Source organism: Myotis myotis, unplaced genomic scaffold (genome assembly GCF_014108235.1).
Source record: "Myotis myotis isolate mMyoMyo1 unplaced genomic scaffold, mMyoMyo1.p scaffold_m19_p_4, whole genome shotgun sequence".
Taxonomy (NCBI): Eukaryota; Metazoa; Chordata; class Mammalia; order Chiroptera; family Vespertilionidae; genus Myotis; species Myotis myotis.
Genome location: NW_023416346.1, coordinates 23,169,496 through 23,195,221, shown reverse-complemented (window position 1 = coordinate 23,195,221; position 25,726 = coordinate 23,169,496). Strand labels below are relative to the sequence as shown.

General features: G+C 39.2%; 1 protein-coding gene and 1 pseudogene across 1 annotated transcript; both read left to right on the top strand.

Annotated features, from left to right (window-relative positions):
* Positions 1-284: 284 nt before the first annotated feature.
* LOC118653765 (UPF0472 protein C16orf72) lies at positions 285-1,157 on the top strand. Its single transcript, XM_036304521.1, has one exon. It carries the CDS (start codon positions 285-287, stop codon positions 1,155-1,157), a length of 873 nt encoding a protein of 290 aa, XP_036160414.1.
* Positions 1,158-17,614: 16,457 nt separating this feature from the next.
* On the top strand, positions 17,615-18,407 carry LOC118654385 (annotated as a pseudogene).
* The last annotated feature ends 7,319 nt before the right edge of the window (positions 18,408-25,726 follow it).

The following is a 25,726-nucleotide window of genomic DNA, read 5'->3' as shown; positions in this document are numbered from 1 at the left end:
CTGGGGGGTCGGGCCAGAAGGGGGCAACCTGGCGGTGCAGACTGCTACAGAGTGCTCTTCTTTGCGTAGCCTCACTAGGCAGAGCGGGGCGGGACGGGGCGGGGCGTGCACACAGACCATAGGCTGCGCACCAGAACAGTTGGTCTCAGGGGCCCTTCCGCCTGCTCACGAGGAGAGGTGGCTGGAAGGAGAGGAGCTCCCAGCAGGAGGTGGGGACTTCTGCAAAGGCGGTGAAAGTGACGGTGTAAGAGCAACAGTAGGCAGAGTGAGCGGCCAAAAGGAGAATGGAAGAACAGCAGAAGGACGAAGCCAAGGTAGGGGAGCACTGGTTCTGTGAGAGGGGGCCTCAGTGCGAGGACGAAGCTGAGGAGGTCGAGGACTTTGAGCAGCTGCCTCCCGAGCTGCAAGACGACAAGGACGACGAAGACGATAAGGGGGATGAGGAGGCGGTGGGGCCCAAGAGCGAGCAGCAGAAGCTGTGGCACCTCTTCCAAATCTCCGCCAACTCCGTGGCCCAGCTCTACAAGGGTTCAGAGTGCCCACAGTCAGAACTTTCCATGTGGGACCCCTTCCAGAGTGCAGCCATGGCTCTGACCAGCCTCTACAAAGAGAGCAGGGATGCCCAGCAACGAAGTTTCAACCTGGGCGTCCAGGTTGGCTACCAGCGCCGCATCAAAGATGTGCTAGATTGGGCAAAGAAGGGCCAAAGCACTATTCTCCGCGAAGACCTGATTAGTTTCCTGTGTGGCAAAGTGGCCCCTGATCCTCCACCAGTGCCCCCCCACCTTCCACCCGTGCCCCCCCACCTTCTACCACCGTATAGCCCCAAGATGGCCACTGAATCCAGCTCGTCGCTGGACTTCAACTTACAGCCCTTTCAAGAGGCCATCAACCTGCATGAACTCAGTGGCGCCATGGCGAGCATTAGCGTGCAGTCTGGTCCACCCAGCTCCCCGTCTCAAGCTGGTGCCTTTTCGAGCAATGTCGCTAGCGGTGATCTCCAAAACAGTAGCACCCTCAAGGAAGACTTGAGCTCAGGCAATTCAGAGGATCTGGCCCTCTACCCGGCCAGTGGGGGGAACGGCAAACGCACCTCGGGCGAGTGCGATGATGTCATCACAAATTTCCCCACCCACAAGCGCAACCGAATGGTCTAACGGCTATTTGGTCACCAGCCACCATATTGCTTGAAAATTAACTCGACTTTCAACATTGAAAGGATACTCAAGACTATCATTTCTTTCTTGAAGTTAAAAAAAAGTTTCTATTAAATTTGCCATAAAGAAACTTTAAAACTATTCCAGAAGAAGCCTCATATGACTCTGACTTTCACAAAAATATAATCCTCTCAGAAAACAACTAGTTAGCAACATTGTTTAAAGTAGCCATGTCCGGTCAGGGTTGGAGCCTGGTTTATCTTGTTCTCTATTATGTTCCTTAGCACCTACCTAGGGCATTGTTGGTGCTTAATAAATGTTAGTTGAATGAATAAATGTGACCTTATTTAAAAGCTTTAAAGGGGAAGGAGTAACAGGTGTTCACTTGGTTATAGAATACTTTTTAAAAAAAATATATTTTATTGATTTTTTACAGAGAGGAAGGGAGAGGGATACAGAGTTAGAAACATCGATGAGAGAGAAACATCGATTCAGCTGCCTCTTGCACGCCCCCCACTGGGGATGTGCCCGCAACCCAGGTACATGCCCTTGACCAGAATCGAACCTGGGACCCTTCAGTCCGCAGGCAGACACTCTATCCGCTGAGCCAAACCGGTCAGGGCAATTATAGGATACTTTTATCCTTTATTGTTTATTTGGTTGTTTGCTGTAACTGTTTTGGCCATTTCAATTGCATCTTATCAAAATGTAAAATTGGACATCTTTGTGAAATCTGGAGTCTTCCATTTTTGCTCCACTGTACCATACACCTAATTTCAAGAAAGAATGTGCAAGTAATACCTATTACACTGTGAGGTGTTTTATTTATTTTATTTTTTTAGGTACCTCAGGTAGGAAACAAAATTGTTTTTAATAGCACATTGCACAGTGCTATGATGGTTGGGAAGGTAATACTTGATAGTGAGTCATTTCAATCATCTTTTCAAAAAACTTAAGCCAACAATTGCGATCCTGAGGTCAATGAGAGTGACATTCTTGGTGGCCCACTGGTGGCTCTTTCCTGTTTCTTAGAAATGTAAAAATTTCCTTTTTCTGAGGTTACATCTTTTTAAAAGTTTTTTTATTGATTAAGTTATTACATATGTGTCCTTATCCCCCCATTGCCCCCCCCCCCCACTCTCCCACTCATGCCCTCACACCCTTGTTGTCTGTGTCCATTGGTTAGGCCTATATGCTTGCATATAAGTCCTTTGGTTGGTCTCTCCCCCTTACCCCCACCCTCCCCTACCTTCCCTCTGAGGTTTGTCGGTCTGATCAATGCTTCTTTGTCTCTGGATCTGTTTTTGTTCATCAGTTTATGTTGTTCATTATATTCCACAAATGAGTGAGATCATGTGATATGTATCTTTCTTTGACTGACTAAGCATAATGCTCTCCAGTTCCATCCATGCTGTTGCAAATGGTAAGAACTCCTTCCCTTTTACTGCAGCATAGTATTCCATCATGTAGATGTACCACAGTTTTCTATTCCATTCATCTACTGATGGGCACTTAGGCTGTTTCCAAATCTTAGCTATGGTGAATTGTGCTGCTATGAACATAGGAGTGGATATATCCTTTCTGACTGGTGTTTCTAGTTTCTTGGGATATATTCCTAGAAGTGGGATCACTGGGTCAAATGGGAGTTCCATTTTTAGTTTTTTGAGGAAACTCCATACTGTTCTCTACAGGGGCTGCACCAGTCTGCATTTCCACCAGCAGTGCACGAGGGTTCCTTTATCTGCATCCTCGCCAGCACTTGTTTGTTGATTTGTTGATGATAGCCATTCTGACAGGTGGGAGATGGTACCTCATTGTCGTTTTGATTTGCATCTCTTGGATGATTAGTGACTTTGAACATGTTTTCATATGTTTTTTGGCCTTCTGTCTTCTTTCGAAAAGTATCTATTTAGGTCCGTTGCCCATTTTTTATTGGGTTGTTTATCTTTCTTTTGTTAAGTTGCATAAGTTCCCTGTAAATGTTGGAGATTAAACCCTTATCAGTGATAACATTTGCGAATATGTTCTTCTGTACAGTGGGCTTTCTTGTTGTTTTGTTGATGGCTTCCTTTGCTGTGCAAAAGCTTTTTATTTTGATGTAGTCCCATTTGTTTATTTTCTCTTTAGTTTCCATTGCCCTAGGAGCAGTATCAGTGAAGAAATGGCTTCGGCATATGTCTGAGATTTTGCTGCCTGTGGATTCCTCTAATATTTTTATGGTTTCCTGTCTTATGTTTAAGTCCTTTATCCATTTTGAGTTTATCTTTGTGTGTGGTGTGAGTTGGTGGTCTAGTTTCATTTTTTTGCATGTATCTGTCCAATTTTCCCAACACCATTTATTGAAGAGACTGTCTTGACTCCGTTGTGTGTTCATGCCTCCTTTGTTGAATATTAATTGAACATAGTGGTTTGAGTCAATTTCTGGGCTCTCTATTCTATTCCATTGATCTATATGTCTGCTCTTGTGCCAGTACCAGGCTGTTTTGAGAACAGTGGCTTTGTAATACAGCTTGATATCTGTTATTGAGATCCCACCTACTTTATTCTTCTTTCTCAGGATTGCTGCAGCTATTCGAGGTCTTTTGGTTACATCTTTTTTGTGATCTCTATTTTGAAATGGAAGATGAAGTCAGAATGAGCTGGGTTTTATTTGAGGCTGCAGCATGATATAACTAAAAGAGCACAAGCTTTTATTAAAAGGACCCACAATAGAATACTAGCCCCACAAATTCACAGCATAATTTTGGACAAATCATTTAATATCTATTTTAAGATATTTTTATTGATATTTTAGAGAGAGAGAGGGAGAGAGAGAGAAGCATTGATGAAAGAACCAAACATAGATTGGCTGCCTCCTGCATGCCCCCTACCAGGGATTGAGCTCCCAACCCAAGGCATGTGGCCTGACCAGATTCCCTGCAACCCTCTGTGCACTGGATGATGCCAAAACAACTGACCCACACTGGCCAGGGCCACTTAATATATATTGACCTCAACTTTTCATCTATAATATGTAACTGTGGGTCTCCAAAGGTCATTGTGAAGACAAGATGAAATTCATATTTCAAGTATCTAGCACAATGCTTGGCAAATAAAGGTTCTTTTTTTTATTATTATTACCTCCCACCCACCCACCCTCCCCCACCTTCCCTCTGAGATTCCGCCCTCTGTTCCATGCTTCCATGTTGGAAAGAGTAATTCTTTAAAACTGTTTGTGATCTGCAAAGGCATTGCCTGATGATGACTCACAGGGTATTCATTCAGTGACTCAGGAGAGGAGTGGGAGTGGAATGATGCTCTCTGTAACCTAGAAGCCCCATCTGAAGCATTTTTACTCATCCTTCTTTCCAATCCCTACTCCCTCCATCTAAATCTACTGCTCTACTCTGAGGACCAAAACCAGGTTGAAACCCTGAAGGCACATTATCTCCCTATGAGCCTCATAGTGTGGGACCAAAATTATACCTTGAAGGTTGCTCAGTGAGCACAAAATGTGATAGGGGAATGGGATGCTGGTGGCCTCTGTCTCCTCAGAGGGAGGCTACTGACAGGAGAACCAGCCTCTGGAAGCCCAATGCCCAGATTCTCTCTTTCCCAGGCCTTGGCTGGGAATTCCCATAGTATTGGGGTCCAGCCCCAGCAGTTCCAGGGGTTCCCAAAGGTGTGGACGGAGACAGCGTTCAGTTAATCAGCATAGTTGGGTTCTCCTAAAGGTTCTTAATAAATGTTCTCCCGTCTCTAAAAATAACAATCAATAAAACATTAAAATCCATTATATTTTAGAAAAAAAGAGGAAAATAGATCAACTTAAAAAACAATGTAGGATCTGTGTTTGAGCATGAAACTACTGTTATATAATTGAAACTTGCCTAAATATCCCATATCTTGTATTAATTGTGTGTTTAGCTCATAGGAAAACAGGATCATCACACTGGATATTAGGGTAGCCTTGGAGTTCCCATACTTGCCTGAGGGATGCACCTTGCAAATGGAGTAATGAAAGATCTATCTCCTCTTGTATGAAAGAAAATCAGGAGGAGGGTAAGAATGGAAAGGATTTGGAAGTGAAACTCCTAGGGACACATAAAAGGCTAAAGTGGTTCTGAATAGGGGTAAGGTGGAGTGGAGGCGATGAAAAAGGTAGAAAGTATGGGATGGAAATGGAGGAGGTGGGAGTTAGGTTATAGAAGCGGTGGGGGTAGCTAAAACATCCAAATTTCCCTAAGCTCTCAGAAAACCCAGCACATAACACAGATAGATGAGTAATACCTTGCCTTTTGGTTCATATCAGAGACTTGTTTCAGCTTCATTAGCATGGCCTTTGGAGTAGATTTATAATTGACCAGTGCATTACGATAATACAACAAAAAGAAAAAAAAAAGGGTGAATTCCCTGGTGGAATAAAAACTTGCTATTGAGTCATTCTACAAGTAGTTATTGAGGCACTGTGCTACGCACTGAGAAGGGATATAAAAAAGTAAAAGCAATCCTTACCCTCAAAGAGCACATCCTGGCTTGGAAGGTAAATTAATGTAGTCAAGAAAGCACTTTTGATTGTATGAAAAGCACCCAAGTGCTGTGCAAAGGAATTCAGAGGATAGAGTCCCTTGTTACCAAGAAGATCACAGCTTTTGAAGGAGGTGGCATTTTAACTGTGCCTAGAAAAATGGGTAGGAAGGGAGAGCACGTGGCATGTCAGCAGAAAAAGAACATAACAAAACTTGAGAGAGAGAAAAACAGGTAAAGTGAGTTCAGAGGATCACAGGAGCTGGGTAGGGGAGATCGGGAAAGCAGGGAAAATAGACTATAGAGGGTTCAAACGTCTGGCCTAGTATTTTCTATTCTATCCTGGGACTGGGGTGACACCACCCAATCTGTACTTTAGGAAGATTGGTCTGGCAGGCTGCCTCGCTGTCCAACAGTGAGACACTGGAGCACAGATAGCATGGGATATCCCTGCAGGATGATTTTTTTTCTGAGGACATTGATATTTGGTTAGCCAGCATTGTGGAGATGTTTACTTCAACAGGATTTTCTCTGGAAAACCTTTGCTCACTCACTCCCTCCCACACCTCAAAACATACCAGGTAGGAAGCACGGCCAGTTGTGTGTTCTGCTGAGAAAGCCTTCAATTCCAGCTGCAGAATATCTTAGTCTTTTTTTTTTTTTTTTACATTTGACATTATTTTGTATTTCAGTTTCAGTTGTACAGTATAGTGGGATTACACAAACACTTCACAGTGTTCTCCCTGATATTTCCAGTATCCACCAAGCACCATACATAGTTATTATGCTATTATTGACTATATTCCCTATGCTGTACTTTACATCCCCATGAATATTTTGTAACTACCAACCTGTACTTCTCAATTCCTTCACCTTTTTTGCCCTTCCATTTGGCATCCAGCAGTCTGCTCTCTGTATCTACGAGTCTATTTCTGTTTTGTTTGTTCATTTATATTTTCTTTTAGATTCCACATATAAGTGAAAGCATATGATATTTGTCTTTTGCTGACTGACTTGTTTTGTACCTTCCCTTTTATACCCATTTTTCTATTACTGGGCACTTGGGTTGCTTCCATAGCTTGGCTATCCTATATAATAAAAGCGTAATATGCAAATTGACCAAACAGCAGAATATCCTGTCGCTCCCACAGGGAGAGCACCGCTCAGCCAGAAGCTGGACTCACGGCTGGTGAGTGCAGCAGTGGTGGCAGGAGCCTCTCCCACCTCCACAGCAGCACTAAGGAGTAATGAGCCGAGAGGTAAGGAGCAGCAAGCAGGTGAGTGGTAAGGAGCGAGGGGTTCCAGACTGTGAGAGGGCGCAGGCCGGGCTAAGGGACACCCCTCACCTGCCAGTGCAAGAATTTCATGAACTGGGCCTCTAGATGTAAATAATGCTACAATAACCAGAGGGGTGCATATGTTCTTTTGTTTTATTGTTTGGGTTTCCTTGGATATATACCCAGAAGTAGAAATGCTGGGTTATATGGTAGTTCTATTTTTTAAAAAAATATATATTTTATTGATTTTTTTAACAGAGAGAGAGGGAGAGGGATAGAGAGTTAGAAACATCGATGAGAGAGAAACATCGATCAGCTGCCTCCTGCACACTCCCTACTGGGGATGTGCCCGCAACCAAGGTACATGCCCTTGACCAGAATTGAACCTGGGACCTTTCAGTCCACAGGCCGATGCTCTATCCACTAAGCCAAACTGGTTAGGGCTGGTAGTTCTATTTTTAATTATTTTATCCTCACCTGAGGATATGTTGAGAGAGAGAGAGAGAGAAGAGGGAAATCTCAATCGGTTGTCTCCCATACATACCCAGACCAATGGCTGGGGATCGAAACCAAAACCTATGTGCCCTGACTGGGAATTGAACCTACAACCTTTTATTTTATTTTTATTTATTTATCTTTATTGTTGAAAGTATTACACATGTCCCTTTTGTTTTTATCCTATTGACACCCTCCACCCTGCACTGGGCCCTCCCAGGCCTTCACCACACTATTTTCTGTGTCCATGGGCTATGCTTATATGCATTCAAGTTCCCCGGTTAATCTCTTTCCCCCACCCCCGACCCTCGCCTTCCCTGTGGAATTCACCAGTCTGTTCCATGTTTCTATGTCTCTGGATCTATTTTGTTTAACAGTTTATTTTGTTCATTAGATTCCACATATGAGTGAGATCATGTGATATTTATTTTTCTCTGCCTGGCTTATTTTGTTTAGCATAATACTCTCCAGGTCCATCCATGCTGTTGCAAATGGTAAGAGTTCTTTCTCTTAAATGTATCACAGCTTTTTTATCCACTCATCTGCTGATAGGCACTTGGGCTGTTTCCAGATCTTAGCTATTGTAAATAACACTGCTATGAACACTTTTGGATGTACAGGACGACACTCCAACTAACTGAGCCACCCAGGCAGGGCTCCATTTAAAATTTTTGAGGAACCTCCATACTGTTTTCCACAGTGGCTGCACCAATCTGTGTTCCCACTAACAGTGCAAGAGGGTGCCTCTATCTCCATATCCTCACCAATACCTGTTGCTTGTTGATTTATTGGTGATAGCCATTTAGACAGGTGTGAGGTGATATCTTGCTGTATTTTTTCATTTTTATTTAATTTATTAGGGTGTCACTGGTTAACAAAATTATACAGATTTCAGGTGTATTCATTGTGGTTTTAATTTGCATTTTTCTGATGATTAGTGATGTTGAGCATCATTTCATGTCTATTGGCAATCTGTATGTCCTCTGGGGAAGTGTCTATTCAGGTCCACTGCCCATCTTTTAATTCTTTTGTGTGTGTGTGTGTTTTCTTGAGTTGTATGAGTCCTTTATAAATTTTGGATATTAATCCCTTATCATTGGTGAATATTTTCTTCTATTCAGTGGGTTGTCTTTTCATTTTGTTGATAATTTCCTTTGCTGTGCAAAACATTTTAGTTTGATGTAATCTTATTTGTTTATTTTTTCCTTTGTTTTCCCTTGCCTCAGGAGATACATCAGAAAAAAATATTGCTAAGAGAAATGTCTCAGATTTTACTGCCTATGTTTTCTCCTAGGATTTTTATGATTTTGAGTTTTACATTTAAATCTTTAATCATTTTGAGTTTATTCTTGTATATGCTATAAGAAGATGGTGTAAGTTCATTTTTTTGCATGAATCTGTCCAACTTTCTCAACACCATTTATCGAAGAGACTGTCTTTATCTCATTGTATGATCTTGCCTCCTTTGTCAAATATTAATGGATCATATAAACATGGGTATATTTCTGGCCTCTATATTCTATTCCATTGATCTATATGTTTGTTTTTATGATAGTACCATGCATGTTTCCTTACTATGGCCTTTTAGTATTGTTTGTTATCAGGTAGCGAGATTTCTCCAATGTTCTTTTTACTCAAGATTGCTGTGGTTAATCAGGGACTTTTGTGGTCCCATATAAATTTTTAAAATTTTTTTTCTACTTCTGTGAAATATGCTATTGGTATTTTGATAGGAGTTGAGTTGGGTTGTATGGGCATTTTAACTATATTAATTCTTCCTATACATGAGCACAGTCTGTGCTTCCATTTGTTTGTATCTTCTTCAATTTCTTTCGTTAGCATCTTATAACTTTCTGAGTATCGTTCTTTTTCCTCCTTGATTAAATGTACTCCTCCATATTTTTTGGATGCAATTGTAAATGGGATTGTCTTCTTAGTTTCTCTTTCTGATAGTTTATTATTGGTGTATAAAAATGCAACTTATTTCTGAATATTAATTTTGTGTCCTGCTACTTTACAGAATTCATTTATCAGTCCTAGTGTTTTTTCTTTTTCTTTTTTTTTTTTAAAAAAATCTTTATTGTTGAGAGTATTACAGTTGTCCCTCTTTTTTCCCTTCATTGCTACCTCCACCAAGTTCCTGCCCCACCCCAGGCCTTCACCACCCTATTGCCTGTGTCCACAAGTAATGCATATAAGATATTTGGTGCCGAAACCGGTTTGGCTCAGTGGATAGAGCGTCGGCCTGAGGACTGAGAGGTCCCAGGTTCGATTCCGGTCAAGGGCGTGTGCCTGGGTTGCGGGCATATCCCCAGTAGGAGATGTGCAGGAGGCAGCTGATCGATGATTCTCTCTCATCGATGTTTCTAGCTCTCTATCTCTCTCCCTTCCTCTCTGTAAAAAATCAATAAAATATATTTTTTAAAAAAAGATATTTGGTTAATCTCTTCCTGCCCCCCTCCCCATGAGATTCGTCGTCTGTTCCATGTTTCCATGCCTCTGCTTCTATTTTATTCATCAGTTTATTTTGTTCTTTAGATTCCTTGTTGTTTATTTTGATTTTTAAATTCAATTGTTGATAGATATGTATTTATTGCCATTTTTTTATTCCTATTTTTGATTTCTTGTTCTTGTTCTTCCTCTTTCTCTTCCTCTTCCTCTTCTTAAAGAATATCCTTCAACATTTCATATAATACTGGTTTGGTGGTGATGAGCTCCTTTAGCTTTTACTTGTCTTTGAAGCTCTTTATCTGACCTTCAATTCTAAATGATAGCTTTGCTGAGTAGAGTAATCTTCATTGTAGGTCCTTGCAATTTATCACTTTGAAAATTTCTTGTCCCTCCTTTGTGGTCTGCACAGTTTCTGCTAGGAAATCAGCTGGCAGTCATATGGGTGCTACCTTGTAGATAATTGCTTTTCTATTGCTTCTTCGTTTTTCGATGAAATCTTTATGGTTCTATATATACATATACAGTATCATGTCATCTGCAAATAATGACAGTTATACTTCTTCCTTTCCTGTTTGGGTACCTGTTATTTCTTCTTCTTGTCTGATTGCTGTGGCTAGGACTTCCAGAACTAGGTTGAATAAGAGTAGTGAAACTATCTTTTTTTTTGATCTTATAGGAAACAGTTTTTCCCCATTGAGTATGACATTAGCTGTGAATTTGTCAGATATGGCCTTTATTATGTTCAGGTGTGTTCCCTATATTCCCACTTTGCTGAGAGTTTTTGTCATAAATGGTTGTAGATTTTGTTAAATGTATTCTATATAGCTATTGATATGATCATATGATTTTTGTCCTTTATTTTGTTTATGTGCTGTTTTATATTAATTGATTTGCAGAAAGTGTAACTACCTAGAATCCCAAGAATAGATCCCACCTGATCATGGTGTATGATCTTTTTAATGTATTGCTGATTTGGTTTGCTAATATTTTGTGGAGGATTTTTGTATCTATGTTCATCAGTGATATTGCTTTATAATTTTCTTTCTTTGTAGTGTCTCTATCTGGTTTTGGAATTAGAATAATGCTGGCCTTTTAAAATAAACTTGAGAGTCTTTACTCCTCTTAAATTTCTGGAATAGTTTGAGAAGGATAGCTGTTAATTCTTTTTTGAATGTTTGGTAAAATTCACCTGGGAAGCCATCTGGTCCAGGACTTTTGTTTGTTGGGAGATTTTCGATAACTGCTTTGATTTCATTAGTTGTAATTGGTCTGTTCAGATTTTCTGTTCCTTCTTGGTTCAGTTTTGGAAGATTGTGTTTCTAGAAATTTATCCATTTCTTCCAGATTGTCCCATTTCTGGCATATAGTTGTTTAGAATATTTTCTTATAATTCTTTGTATTTCTGTGGTGTCAGTTGTTACTTCTTTTTAATTTCTAATTTTATTTATTTTTATCCTCTGTTCTTTTCTTGATGAGTATGGTTAAAGTTTTTATCAATTTTGTTTATCTTTTTTTAAAAAACCAGTTCTTACAGTCAGCAGAGTGGTGGTTGCCAGAGGGAAGGAAATTGGAGGAAAAGGGGTCCTAATATGAGGTGACAGGAGAAGATTTGACTTTGGGTGGTGGGCACATGGTGCAATGTATAGTTTTTGTAATAGAAATCCACCCATAAAACCTCTATGTTCATGTTGACCAATATCACCCCAATCAATGTAATAAATAAGATAAAACAGTTCTTGGTTTCATCAATCTTTTTTATTGTTTTAAAAACTCTGGTTTATTTTCTCTCTGGTCTTTATAATTGTTTCCTTCAAGTCACTTTGGGCTTTGACTGTAGCTCTATTTTTAGTTTCTTTAAGTTTAATGTTAGATTGTTTATTTGAGATTTTATTTCTAGAGTTATGTCTTCAATATGATGAATTTTTCTCTGAGGACTGCTTTCACTGTGTTTCACACATTTTGGGTTGTTATGTTTCCATTTCCATTTGTCTCAAGGTACTTCCCCCCCCCCCCTTGATCTCATTGTTATCCCATTTATTGTTTAACCACATGTTATTTAGCCTCTGTGTGTTTGTGCATTTTTCAGTCATATATCTGTAATTGCTTCCTAGTTTTATACCATTGATTGCAGTTTGCCCCTCTGTGTGTGGGCAATACCCTTAGGCTGGCTGATTGTGAGGACTGACCCCAACCACAGTGTATGAGCTGCTGTGCAGGTACTGACCACCTGAAATGGAATTTGCCTTATCAGGGTCTGGTGCCTGCCAAAATTTCTTTTTGGTTATGCTGCTTGTTGAGCTAATTGGTCCTGCTCTGGTATGTTATGAAGTCCGCTGCCAGGTTTGTTGCTTCTGGAAGTAGTCCACAGTTAGTATGCGTGGGAAGGCCAAGGTGTGCGCCAAGCCTGGCTTCCACTAGCACCAAGCCCAGGAGCAGGTTACCAAAACACCCAAGGCACTCCAAGATCCCTTTTGCCTGCCTCCACCTGCCAGCTGCCTGTTAGGGTTAGTCATTGAAAAAGCCTCTCTTGGTATGTGAGTTGTTTGAGGTGGGTTCTCAGTGACTCACTGTGTAGGGGCAAATGGTGTTCACCAGATTGATATAGATTCAAAGTTGTTGCCAGTGCTAGTTCTGAGGCTACTCAGCAAAAGTCCCAGGGTATACCAATGGAAACTGAGTGCCCTCATATTTTTGTGGTGGGGTAGGGTCTTAGGGAACCATCAGGATGAGGCTAGTAGAGTTCATCAGGCTCACACAGACCAAAATTTAATGTGAAGGGAGAGTTCTGCACCAGTCTGGCTTTTGAGGGAAAATGGATTTCTGTCCTAGAGCCACACAACACAGTCCCCCCCCCCCATTTTGGCTGGACTTCAAGTGCTCTGCCAGATGTTGGGAACATGGGACTAGTGGATCTATTGTGGGGCACTGTGCCAGCCAGGCTTGCAAGAAGGGGAGAATTGCCCCTGCCCCAGAATCACACAACTTAGTTACTAACTCCCCCTGAGTCTGCCTGGACCTCTACACTAGGAGTTCAGGCAGCTGACTACTTTGTAGTGCTTGAGTTCAGCAGGGTGGGGTGACTAGGAGTCTGGTGGGTGGACTATTGCATTTCCCCAGACTGATATCATATGGAGGATATCATATGTGTTCTGGTACTTAAGAAAGATGGTGTCTGTGCACACTGTGGGAAATGGACTCAGCACAGGGACCCTGGTGGTTGTCCTTCAACTCTCTACCTGGAACCACACTACCCAGTTTGTCTTCACATGAGTTTATTCCACTTAGAGCTGTCCACCCTTCATTGGATCCCAGGTTAATGGCTGTGAATGAGATTTTGTGCACTGGCCCTTTAACAGGGTGCTTGGGTTTCTAGCAGAGTCCCATCTCTCCTTGGCAGACAGAATCCCTGTTGCTTTTCACAACCAGATATTATGTGGGTTCCTCTTTCCAGCTCTGACGTTCTGGGCTGGAGAACCCTGCATGGGGTTGAGACCCCAAGTTCCTCAGGGGAAGATTTTGAATCTGAGATGCTTCTGGATTCTCAGCCACAGCACGTGAGTGTGGGGCCAGCGCCAGCCGTGGGCAAACTACGGCCCCCGGGCCGGATCCGACCCGTTTGAAATGAATAAAACTAAAAAAAAAAAAAGACAGTACCCTTTTATGTAATGATGTTTACTTTGAATTTATATTAGTTCACACAAACACTCCATCCATGCTTTTGTTCCGGCCCTCCGGTCCAGTTTAAGACCCATTGTGGCCCTCGAGTCAAAAAGTTTGCCCACCCCTGGGCCAGCCCCTTTTATGTCTCTACCACTCCTACCATTCTTGATGTGGCTTCTTCTGTAAATCATTGGTTATAAGACTTGTGTTCAGGTGGTCTTCAGTGGTTATTCAGATTCACTGTTCTATATTTTAGTTGTAATTCCAGTTTGGTACTGGAGCGAGGTGAGTGTAAATTTTACCTAATCCACCACCATCTTGGATTCCTTAAGACATTTAATAGAAATCTACTTCGCTTAACTTTTCTCACTTTTTTGTTGTCTTTTTTCTTCCATCTTCCTACCACCCCTCCTCTTTTTTTGCTACTCTGGCCTCTTGGTTGCATATAATACTTTGTGTGTCTATGATTCCTAATATATTGCCAAAAAAACACATATGTATTATGTGCCATATTTATTTTATAGTATGTCTTGCATTTACTCTCCTACCCCTAATACAAACCCTGCCTGCAAGTCTCTCAGACTTTACTTCTTGAAATTCCAGCCTTTCTTGACATAGGTACCTGACTTTGTGTGTTTAAGTGTGAATATGCTAAATTGGAAGCTAATGGGGAAGTTTGGGGGAAATGTTAGCTCATTATGAAAATCATGTGCCAAACCATGTGGGAGCCTCTTAAATACAACTTTGGTGGCCATGACCCTGTCCAGAGGGGGAATCCTGTAATGTCACCCCTTTGCTGAGTCCCAGTTTCATGGATAGTATCTTTGAATGGAATTGTCCGAGGGAGATTGTTCCTTGTGTAAAGTTCACATGATGGAGTTTGAAGAGCTTGTTTCACTTGGAGCCCAGCAGGACAGAATGGTTTGGAATGCAGCATTCAGTGTATTCTGTTTGGCTGAAAGCTGTCACAGGGAACAAGTACTTAGCAAACAGCATGAACAAGGATTTGAACTAGAAAATGATCAGGAACTTGACAACATTGTAATAATGGCTTATCTCCTCAAAAATGGCTCAATGGTGCACAAGGAGGTAATAAAGAAAACTAGGAAAATACATAAATAGATATGGGTCTCATTCAAAATAACCCAGTGTAAGAGTGTCCCAATATGGATAAAGTTTGAACAGAGGTTGCTGGGTCACAGTAACCATCTCCACTTTATCTGATCAGATCTTTGTCTCTTTTAAGGCAATAGCCACAGACTAAGTGTGCATTCAGGATATCCACACACGTGTTGAAAACAGATTGATCAGTCAACTGCTTAGTCTGTTTCCATAATGTCAAATGGCTGGGTTTCATGTTTTTCTTTTTATATTTCACTGAATTAACTGAATAGACTTGTTTATATCATTTTGGGCTTTTCATGTTTTAAGTGGAGTTATTTGCAACTAGAGGCCTGGTGCACAAATCTTCCAGAAGTTTACGTTCCCTTTGCTTAAAAATTGTTTCTACTTATTTCTTTTTAAATTGAAGTACAACTAGAAACTACAATTGTAAGATATTTAAAGTATACAACATAATGATTTTATGTATTATATATATTATGAAAGGATTTCCCCCTCATCTAGTTAATTAATAAGATCTTATTCCTTAAAGTCTTTTTTTACTACTCCAATTTCAGATGGTATATGTGCCTTATACATAGAACCCACATCTTCATGAATGATCAAATTTAACTATTGCAGGTGTGTGTGATAGTCAGAGGCTCTGTTATGATACCATCCTCGGGGTCATGCTATAGGAGCCCTCCTGCTTTAGGTGAAAACATGGATATAATAAGGTATTTATTACAAACAAGTTCAAGTTGATACCTCCATTCTGCCCTGTAACCACTAGAGCTTCAGCAAAGATCCAGTAGTCACTATAAAATGGCCAAGACAGCATGGTGTCTACCCTCAATACATGTTAATAGACTCAGTGGAGAGCTTTAGTGTTGTGTATGGACATACCCTGGTTCATTGACTTCAGTTTGAAAAGAGATCAAATCCAATTAGACAACCTCTACAAAATTCAATTCAATTCAGCAAACATTGTTAGGATGGAAGGCACTGTGCTACCTCATGCAAAACATTTGGAGTTTATTTTAGTTTCTTGTGGCAACCAAACTTGTCAGTACAAGTTAAGTTGGTCAATACTGAGGGTTTATTTTTCAGGAACTTCAAGAATGCCTTTTTAAAAATTTACTTGTAACTCTTGAAATTTTTAGAATTCTCTTCTCTGCTTGGAAGTCCTTTATCCAGAACTCCTATTTTTGGCTTGGATAGTGACTCAGATATTTCATAGACGAAGTTGTGGGCTTTTAACAGTGCTTTGTGACATAGCCCTTTGGTTTTAGGGGTCCCATTTGACTCAAGAGGAGATGCTATATATATGAATTATTAGGGTTTAGATTGTTTTAAGGATAGATTCTTTTCTATTTTTTAATTAAAATTATTTTTATTTTTTATTTTTATTGATTTCAGAGAGGAAGCGAGAGGGAGAAAGAGAGAAACATCAATGATAAGAGAGAATTATTCATCGGCTGCCTCCTGCACGCCCCCTACTAGGGATTGAGCCTGCAACCTGGGCATGTGCCCTGACCAGAAATGGAACCATGACTTCCTGGTTCATAGGTAGGCATGAAACCACTGAGCCATGCCAGCAGAACTCTTTTCTATTTTTAATAAAAGGCGGTTCCAATTTTAGTACTGTCCAATGAAAATATAACACAAGCTCCATTTGTAATTCAAAATTTTTAAGTAACCACATTAGAAAAAGAAAAAGGTGAATTAATTTCAATAACATATATATTTTATTGATTTCAGAGAGGAAGGGCGAGGGAGAAATAGAAACATCAATGATGAGAGAGAATCATCGAGCCATGCCAGCAGAGCTCTTTTCTATTTTTGATAAAAGGTGGTTCCAATTTTAGTAGTGGCCAATGAAAATATAACACAAGCTTCATATATAATTCTAAATTTTTATGTAGCCACATTAGAAAAAGAAAAAATATTAATTAATTTCATTAACATATATATGTATATTATTGATTTCAGAGAGGAAGGGAGAGGGAGAGAGAGATAGAAACATCAATGATGAGAGAGAATCATACACCAGCTGCCTCCTGCATGCCCCCCACTGGGAATCGAGCCTGCAATCCGGCATGTGCCCTGACCTGGAATCGAACTGTGACCTCCTGGTTCATAGGTCAACGCTCAATCACTGAGCCAAACCAGCCAAGGATTAATAATATATTTTAATTAACCCAATATATCCAAATATTTTCATTTTAATATCCAATTAATATAAAAATTACTAATGAAATATTTTATATTATTTTTTAAATCTCATATTAAGTATTTTAAATTTGGTGTATGTTTTATATTTACATTATATCTCAATTCAGTCTTGGCCCATTTCATTTGCTTAACAAGCCTGTTTTGTCTTCTGGACAGAAAGTATAGTGTCAGTCAGGTGGCCAGTGGCTCCTGTATTGGACAACATTGTCTTAGATGGACCTAGTTTCCAATTGGGATGGAAGCTTATGATAACTCAAGTACACTGACTTCTTTCAAGGGATTTAACAACATGGCTATACTCAGGTATATCTAAAATGGGAATCCCTGTTGCAATATCTGAGATCATCAACCACTTTGCTTCAAGAAAAAGGATTATGGCTCTTTCTTTTTTAAAATTTCTTTATTGATTAAGGTATTAATATATGCCCTTATCGCCCCATTGCCCCCCACCTCCTCCACTCATGCCCTCACGCCCCTGGTGTCTGTGTCCGTTGGTTAGGCTTATATGCATGCATACAAGTCCTATGGTTGATCTCTCTCCCTTACCCCCACCCTCCCCTACCTTCCCTCTGCAGTTTGATGGTCTGATTGATACTTCTCTGTCTCTGGATCTGCTTTTGTTCATCAGTTTATGTTGTTCATTATATTCCATCAGATCATGTGATATTTATCTTTCTCTGACTGGCTTATTTCACTTAGTGTATTATTGCTCTTTCCATGCCTAGTGCAGCAATGGTTCATGGTCCTAGGAAGCATCTGAAGCCTGTTGCAGCACAAAAGCATTGGATTCTGGATAAACTGACCAGTGTGTTGCTCCCCATCCAACTGCCAGTCCCCACAAGCTGAGCGAATGTCTCCCTCTCATAATTTTCCTAAGGAACAGACATAAGTATGCCCTAACAGGAGATTAAGTAAAGAAGATCTACATGTAGCAGTTTATTAAGATTGATGGCAAGGTCAAAACTGATATAAACTATACTGTTGGTTTTATGGATGTCATCAGTATTCACAAGATAGGAGAGAATTTTCATTTGATCTGTGACACCAAGGGTCACTTTGCTGTTCATCAGATTATACCTGAGGAGGCCAAGTGCAAGTTGTGCAAAGTGAGACAGATCTTTGTGGGTATAAAAGGAATCCTTCATCTGGTGACCCATGATGTTTGCACCATCCGCTACTCCCCTCATCAAGGTGAATGACACCATTCAGATTTGGAGATTGGAAAAATTACTGATTTCATCAAATTTGACACTGGTAACCTAAGAATGGTGACCAAGGGAGATAACCGTTGGAAGAACTGGTGTAATCATCAATAGAGAGATACTCTGGTTCTTTTGATGTGGTTCATGGGAAAGATGCCAATGGCAACAGCTTTGCTACATGGTTCCCTAACATTTTCATTTTTTGCAAAAGTAACAAACCATGGATTTTTCTTCCCCGTGGAAAGGGTATCCACCTTACCATTGCTGAAGAAAAAGACAAGAGACTGGTGGCCAAACAAGTGGGTGAAATGATCTCTAGGTGACTTCATTGGAAGAGTCTTTGTACTTAAAGACTTTGTATTAATAAAGTCTCTTGTATTTTTGTTAATACAAGAGAAAACAAAAAACAGTGATTGTGATTCTTATGCTATGTACTGATTTTTCCAAAAATTTACTTATAGTAAGCTGAGGAGGAGGTTGGCTGGCCACGGGAATTTGGCTGTGGGAGTGCACTGACCACCAGGGAGCAGTTCCTGCATTGAGCATCTGTCCCCTGGTGGTCAGTGCACATTATAGCTACCGGCCAGTCATCAGGTTGTCCGGTTGTCCAGTCATAATGGTCACTTAGGCTTTTATATATATAGATTTTCTTTATCTGATATTATTACAGGTAAGAAAACCGAGGCTCAGAAAGATATGCTAACTTGGCCACTGTCCTTTGGCTAGTAAGTGATAGAGCTGGATTCAACCAAGGTCTTTTGACTTCCTGGCCAGTGTCCATACTTTGCCCCTGTTCCTTTTTTGCATTTCCCAAGTCCTATCCTTCAAATGCTCAGAGATAAGGATATGATGACTAGCTTTCTATTAAGAAATTAAATGAACAAAAATCCAACCTAATAATAAATTAGAGGGGGATTATTCAAATCAGAAAACAAATATGCCATTGATTTACAACCAACAGCTGAGGTGGACATTTATTAGGTGAAGTCAAGTATACATAGCTCCATAGGGCAGTTCATTATTTGACATAAGCTAGAATAATTTTTTCATATTAGTTTCTATTTCCAGAATTGTGTTCTAACCTGAAACCTCTAAAATCAGTGGAGAATTACAAATTGAGTAGTTCCCCCCGCCACACACCTTTTTCCTGGTAAAAGAACATTTTTCATACTCAAGGGGTTTCACAAAATGGAATGCACTTTAATTTTCCAAACCATAAAACCAAAAACCATTGTTCTGCCTTTAGGAAATTTCACTTCTAACCTTATTTTGGTGAAACTCCTTTTAGTTCTCTTTACAATGATGCTCTGAAGGATCACCAGCCTTAAAACAATGGCATGGAAGAATCTGATCTGACATACAATGCAACCAATTAACAAGAAAACCCTAGAAACAGCAAAACCTACTGGTATGGGTCACAACCTTATATATTCCGTATCTTATTACCATTTGATACACATCAAGATGAGGCAAATAAGCAATTTTAATGGGAGAGAAATGAAACTTCAGCTGTAACTATTGACCTATAACATAGCAAGAAATGCTACTCATTTTCTTCCAAACTGCAATGTTAATGTATGATTTTCATTGGCAAATAAATATCAGCAGATAACTAAGAAAATTAGGGAGAGAAGTGTACTATTAAAATGCTATAAGAGTGGATTCTTCAAAATGCAGTACGGTTATCTAAAAACAGCCCCCTTTTAATTGAATATTATCAAGCATTTTCAAATGATAAAAGGTAGAGTGCTGAGTAAATATTTCTAGGGAGTTTTTGTTCTGACATATAGAGGATTTGCATGCTATTTTGACCTATTATTACCATTCTCTAGCAACAACCATCTCCCATACTCAGAATTCCTGAGAAGGTTTTACTGAAATCATAATATTTTTCTGTCCACAAAAAGAAAGCAACATGTTTAACACAGAGGAGACTGTGATTTTAAGTTAGACTAAATCCCAATAATATGTCCTGTGATAACATGATTCACCTCACTTCAAGTCATATATTTATTGCTGAAGGACTTACACATATACTGAAATTTGTGCACAACATTGTGCAGGGCAAAATACAGGAGACTGGATTCTCAACCTTGATCTAGTCCTAACTAGCTTTGTGGCTTGCCTTCCTGGACTTGAGTTTCTTCATATATAAAATGAAGGGAAGGCTAGATTCATCAGTATCTTTCTCCCATACCCCAGCTTCATTGAGGTATAATTGACAAATAAAAGTGTAAGATATTGAAAGTGTACAACCGGATGATTTGAGATACTATACACTGTGAAAGAATTCCTCCTTCATCGAGTTATTTAACACATCATAACCAAACATTTTTACCTTTTCATGTGTGGGAGAACATTTAAGTTCTACTATCTGAACAAATTTCAATTATACAATTATCAACTATAGTCATCATGCACAATCTGTTTTTTAATCTCTAAATTCTACCTGTCCTTTTCTTCCATGCTACTACACATCATCCACAGCACTTATTTGTTGGTTATGTGATTAACAATCCTTCAGGTTCACAATTGGGATAAAAATCTTACTTTGGGGAAATTTGCCATAGTAAACTGAATTTCCTTTGAGAAAACAGAACTGTTAAAGGGCAATGTTTCTTATGTAGTTTTATCCTTCAGATGCCCTTGGACTATATGGCACTTGCATATATTAGTGATGCAAATCTCGGAAAAGAACAAGACCAAGATATTTTGACCAAGACACTTGATTTGCATTGGAATGCCCCATGCAAACAGTACATCAGAACTCATGAAGTGTCATTTGGCTTGAACTCTTAGAAGGCATGCCAAACTACAAAGAATCCAAATGGCAAATGTTCCAATGAGAGTGGTTCATTGTCCTTTTCTAAATGCAACTTGATGCAAAATCTGAAGAGACTGGAAAATAAATGAATTTGATTATTTCACTAAAGTCACTTCCCTTATATGGGCATCAGTGACCTCATCTTTATGAGGGCATAAAAGTTGGACATGGACCTTCCAAGTTAACATTCTGTATTTATATTTGTATTTTTTAAAGGACTGGGTTTAACATTAGCTTGTGGGAGGGAATGGAGAAAGCAACTTCTGAGATGAGGGGGAGCTCGCAGAAAATTAAGGTTCAAAGATATACTTCACTACCTTTCCAATTTTGGGGAAGACCTGCTAGACCTGCTCCCTGTCTTTTTCATCTCACTTTAAAGGACTAATAAAGATGATGGATACATGTTACTGTGTGTCAGTGGGGTATGAAATCAGAAAACGAGGAAAGTGAGTACTGGCTTTTGGACTCTTGGCTCCATATCTGACCTCCCTTTCTGGCCTTTGGTCATCTGATTTCCACCTTGAAAAGCTGGTACAAGGATCAAATACATCACCATGTCTCTTAAACATTTGCCAGTTGGAGGCCAGGATGCCAGTGACATGAGGGCAAAGTGAATTACAGTACATTACAGATTTTATTTACAAAAACCTATAAAACTCATTTTTGTCTGTCACTCTTCTAAGATTTTAAAAAATATTAAACAATTTTTATAACATGGATTTTAAATTAGAACCTAATACTATCTCATATTTTATAGAGAAGGAAATTGAGTCACAGAGAGGTACTACATTGCCTAAGTTAGTCAAACATCTAGTAACAGCAGAGATTAAAATCCAAGTAGTTTGGCTTCATAGTCCATGCTTTTAACCTGTATGACCATAGGATACTGAATTTTCTGGTGTGATTTTCCATGTGCCTCACTCCAAAGGTGTAGCAGGTTCTGTGAATAACTGGAAGACTTCAGCAGTTGGACAGGCCCGTGGCCTCCCCAGTCCTATCAACCTAACTTAGACCTAGGAGTGTTACATTGTTAGGAATATTACATTTTCCCAACCCTGGGTTTTCAGTGATCAAACTCTTTCTATCCTTCACTCACTTATATTATTTTGATCTTTGATTTCTTGTCTTATAGGTTTTCCCATGTTCTCAGAATTTATCTACAGAAGAGCAAACATTCCCTTAAGCCTCTTGGTTTACTCAACCAGCCAGAAAATGGGAAGAGGAGAGACAGTTATGCCAATAATACTGTTATTTATTGAACACTTACTATGTGTCATGTGTTATCTCTTAATTTTCCCATTAAACCTATGAGATGGCTTCTGTTATTATCCTCATTTTACAGATGAAAAAAAAAAAACAAGGTTTACACAGGCTAAGTTACTAACCCAAGGTCACACATTTCAGTCCCTGGTCAGAATTTTGACTTGGGCTTTATCTAAAAATATTAGGTTTCACTATTGGATTTTTCTAGGCCTGCCCTCCCAATACCATATATACATTCTGCAGCTGTTTGTCCATGTTATTATTGATATGCCCAATTCTGTTTCGCTGGGTCATAATTTTAATGCAAATATCCCATTTTCTTATAACACAAACTGGTTTTGGATTGCAAGGGAGCATTTGCCTTGCCTATAAATGGAAAGAGAATGTGAGAGAATTTAACTAGGCCAGGGGGATTAAAGCATGACATATAGCATACTCCTGTGGGCTTTTTGAATGGAGAGCTTGAATCTTCTATTGGAATGGACCTGGATAGAAAGAAAATAAGAATGTTGTGAATAAAATATGAGAATTGCTATAATCACAGATGGAAACACCTCTGGGGTTTGTACATATAAAATATTGCCAGATGTACTTTTTTTTTTCTTATTTAGAGACTAAATAATTGCTGCTCTCAAATGAGTGCAGTTTGGTTTGAAAGCAACTGAGATGATATTAAAGCTATGGATGATTCTAAAATACCTATAAAAGAAGGCTAAATGATCCAAACCAGAATTTAAATCAACTTGACTTTATTAATCTTTGTAACTCAAGTGACACTCTCAATCAGAAAGGATCCTATATGCCTTGGATCTGATTCTAATTGCCAGTTCATAAAAATTCTAGGGTATTCTTAATCAGCCAATTAACTGACCTAACAGTTATAATAGAGAAAGAAGGTGGGAGGGGTTGAGACTGGGAATAACAAATCCATCAAGGTAGAGTACAGTTCTTCAGAGGTTAATGGTGGACACCCTATAAAGGAAAAAGATTTTCTTTTACCTTGACTAAGTTCCCGTTTTTCTTTTTTTTCCTCCCTTCCTTGACATTTGTAATTGTTGGAACCCCTAACTGGCTGATTAGCTAATTGTGAGAGAGGGTAGAGAGAGAAAGAGAAAGAAGAGGGAATAAAGATGTGTAGAATAATTATTTTTTTAAAAAAAACATGGTCCTTTATTTTCTGAAATAATATTTATGTGAAAATAGTTCACTGTAGTTAAGGTTTTATTATTTTTTAAAATTTAGAGCATCTTTTTTTTTTTTTTACTGGAACAATTAATTACCTCCTAATTTACCTTAACATGTAAATTGAGATTGAAATATAATGTGAAATGTTTAACATTAAGGAAGCCAGTTATTTTTGGCTTGAACATGTCTAAATTTTTTTGAATAAAAGTAAAACAGAAGCCTTTTAAAAAAATTTTTTCTTTATTGATTAAAGTATTACATATGTGTCCTTATCCCCCCACTAACCCCCATCTCCCACTCATGCCCTCACCCTCCTGGTGTCTGTGTCCATTGGTTAGGCTTATATGCATGCATACAAGTCCTTTGGTTGATCTCTCCCCCTTACCCCCACCCTCCCCTACCTTCCCTCTGAGGTTTGATGGTCTGATCGATGGATGCTTCTCTGTCTCGGGATCTGTTTTTGTTCATCAGTTTATGTTGTTTATTATATTCCACAAATGAGTGAGATCATGTGACATTTATCTTTTCCTGACTGGCTTATCAGAAGCTGTCTTTATTGGAAAAGTATATTATTGGGATGAATTATATTTTATATGTGTGCAAAAGGTATAATACATTAAGAATACTGAAAAAGTGTGCACGTAGGTAAAATTCTCAATTATCACTTACCATTTTATAAATATTCTCAGAAGTTGGTAATAAGAAAAACAGGTTAGAATAAAAAGAACTGTTTTTGCTATAAAAAAATCCCCATCTCAGTTGCTGTGGATTACTTTGCAGGTGCAAGCACATTGTTTATATATTCAGAAACAGTAAATTATGGAAAGCTGCCAGAGGAAGCTCAAGGTAGATCCACTGAACCTGCTCAAGCCCCACTCACAGAGTTGCAAGTGTTTTTTAAGGCATAGGAATTATATGTCATACTCTAGTACTTTTATCACTATTCATCTAGACTTATGTAATCAGGCTATGGATATAGAGATTACCTAGTTCTACCTTCTCATGAACACAGAGGAATCAGAGGTGCAGAGAGGGGAAGGACTTGTCTAAGGTCACAGGAAATTTTCTGGCTGAGCTGAGAGCAAGGCTCCAGATTCCCAGTCCTATGTTCTTTCCTTATTTCCCCCATCTCCCCATTATATAAATGATACCAATGGCCAAAGGGCAAATGCCAACAGCCATATTCTGTTAGAGACTGTTTTAATGCATAATCTGTTGCACACCAAGCCTTGTTGCCTTCATATTTAAATCATTCTTCAATGGTCAACTCCAAGACATATGTCCTAGTTTTATTCTTATGACTCTGATCCCTTTCACTAATGCATTATTAACATGTCTTCTTTATGTTCTGAAATGTTCTCAGGGGAATAAATGTGTCCTGAATTTGGAAGTAGAAATGATTGTAGAATCTATTCCATTACGCTGATGGCTAGGAAGTGCTGCCGTTTCAGTTTTCTAAGGTTCTGATTAAAAGGATTGTTCAAAATAGTTGCTCTCTAATGCGGTTATAAACTCCGTTTGGCCCTACAGGATATATGTACCTTGATTTTTTATTTGTCTTTTTTTTTGTAGGCGGGGGAGGGGGGGGTAGGCAGAAGAGGGTGCTTGTTTTTGTTTTCTCAGCTTTTTGTTGTGTTTTGTTTTCAATTTCCAGGCATTACAATTTATTTGTGTAAAGACTTCTCTTATTTTTCTTACCAAGGGCTAGTTTCTCTTGAGCTTAGAGGGTTCATCACAAATTGCTTGTAAAACAAGATCTGATTAAGAAGTAATATCTTCATCTATAACTCCTGCATAAAAGTTATTCAAGTATTGTGACAAAATAAGTGTTGTTTACTTTATACATTTTCTGCAAATTCTAAAGATTTCGTCTAACTTAAAGGCTCTCATGGAATCTCTGGGATTGTGGCTTGCCCACTGAGAGTATAAAGGCTTGCTAAATTAAGTTGATTTGCCTGTGAAAGAAATGCTTCCATTATTCATGTCAGAAGCCTGTCACATCAAATTGAGGGAGTGGAGAAAACCCTTTTTTATCAACATTTAGAACCAAGAAAAACCAACCATTGAGGGCCTGAATTTCAATTGGGGAAAAAGTCAGGCTGAAAGCAGGGTTCAAAAAAAGGGGGGCTGGGTATTTGTCTAATGTTGAAAATCAGAAGAGGAGATTGATTTAACTTTGGCCGAAACTTTTTATATACACAGACAGAATGAAACTTCTTAAGGCAGCAAGTAGTACATACAATCTTGGTGTCTTTCATGTGTAAACTTGTCAAAAGTAGTTAAGCTAATTCAAATTTAAATCTCCTTGGATTCCTATTCTTGGACTCTTAATTTGTTTATTTTAAAGGATTTAGAAATGCATTTCTTGGG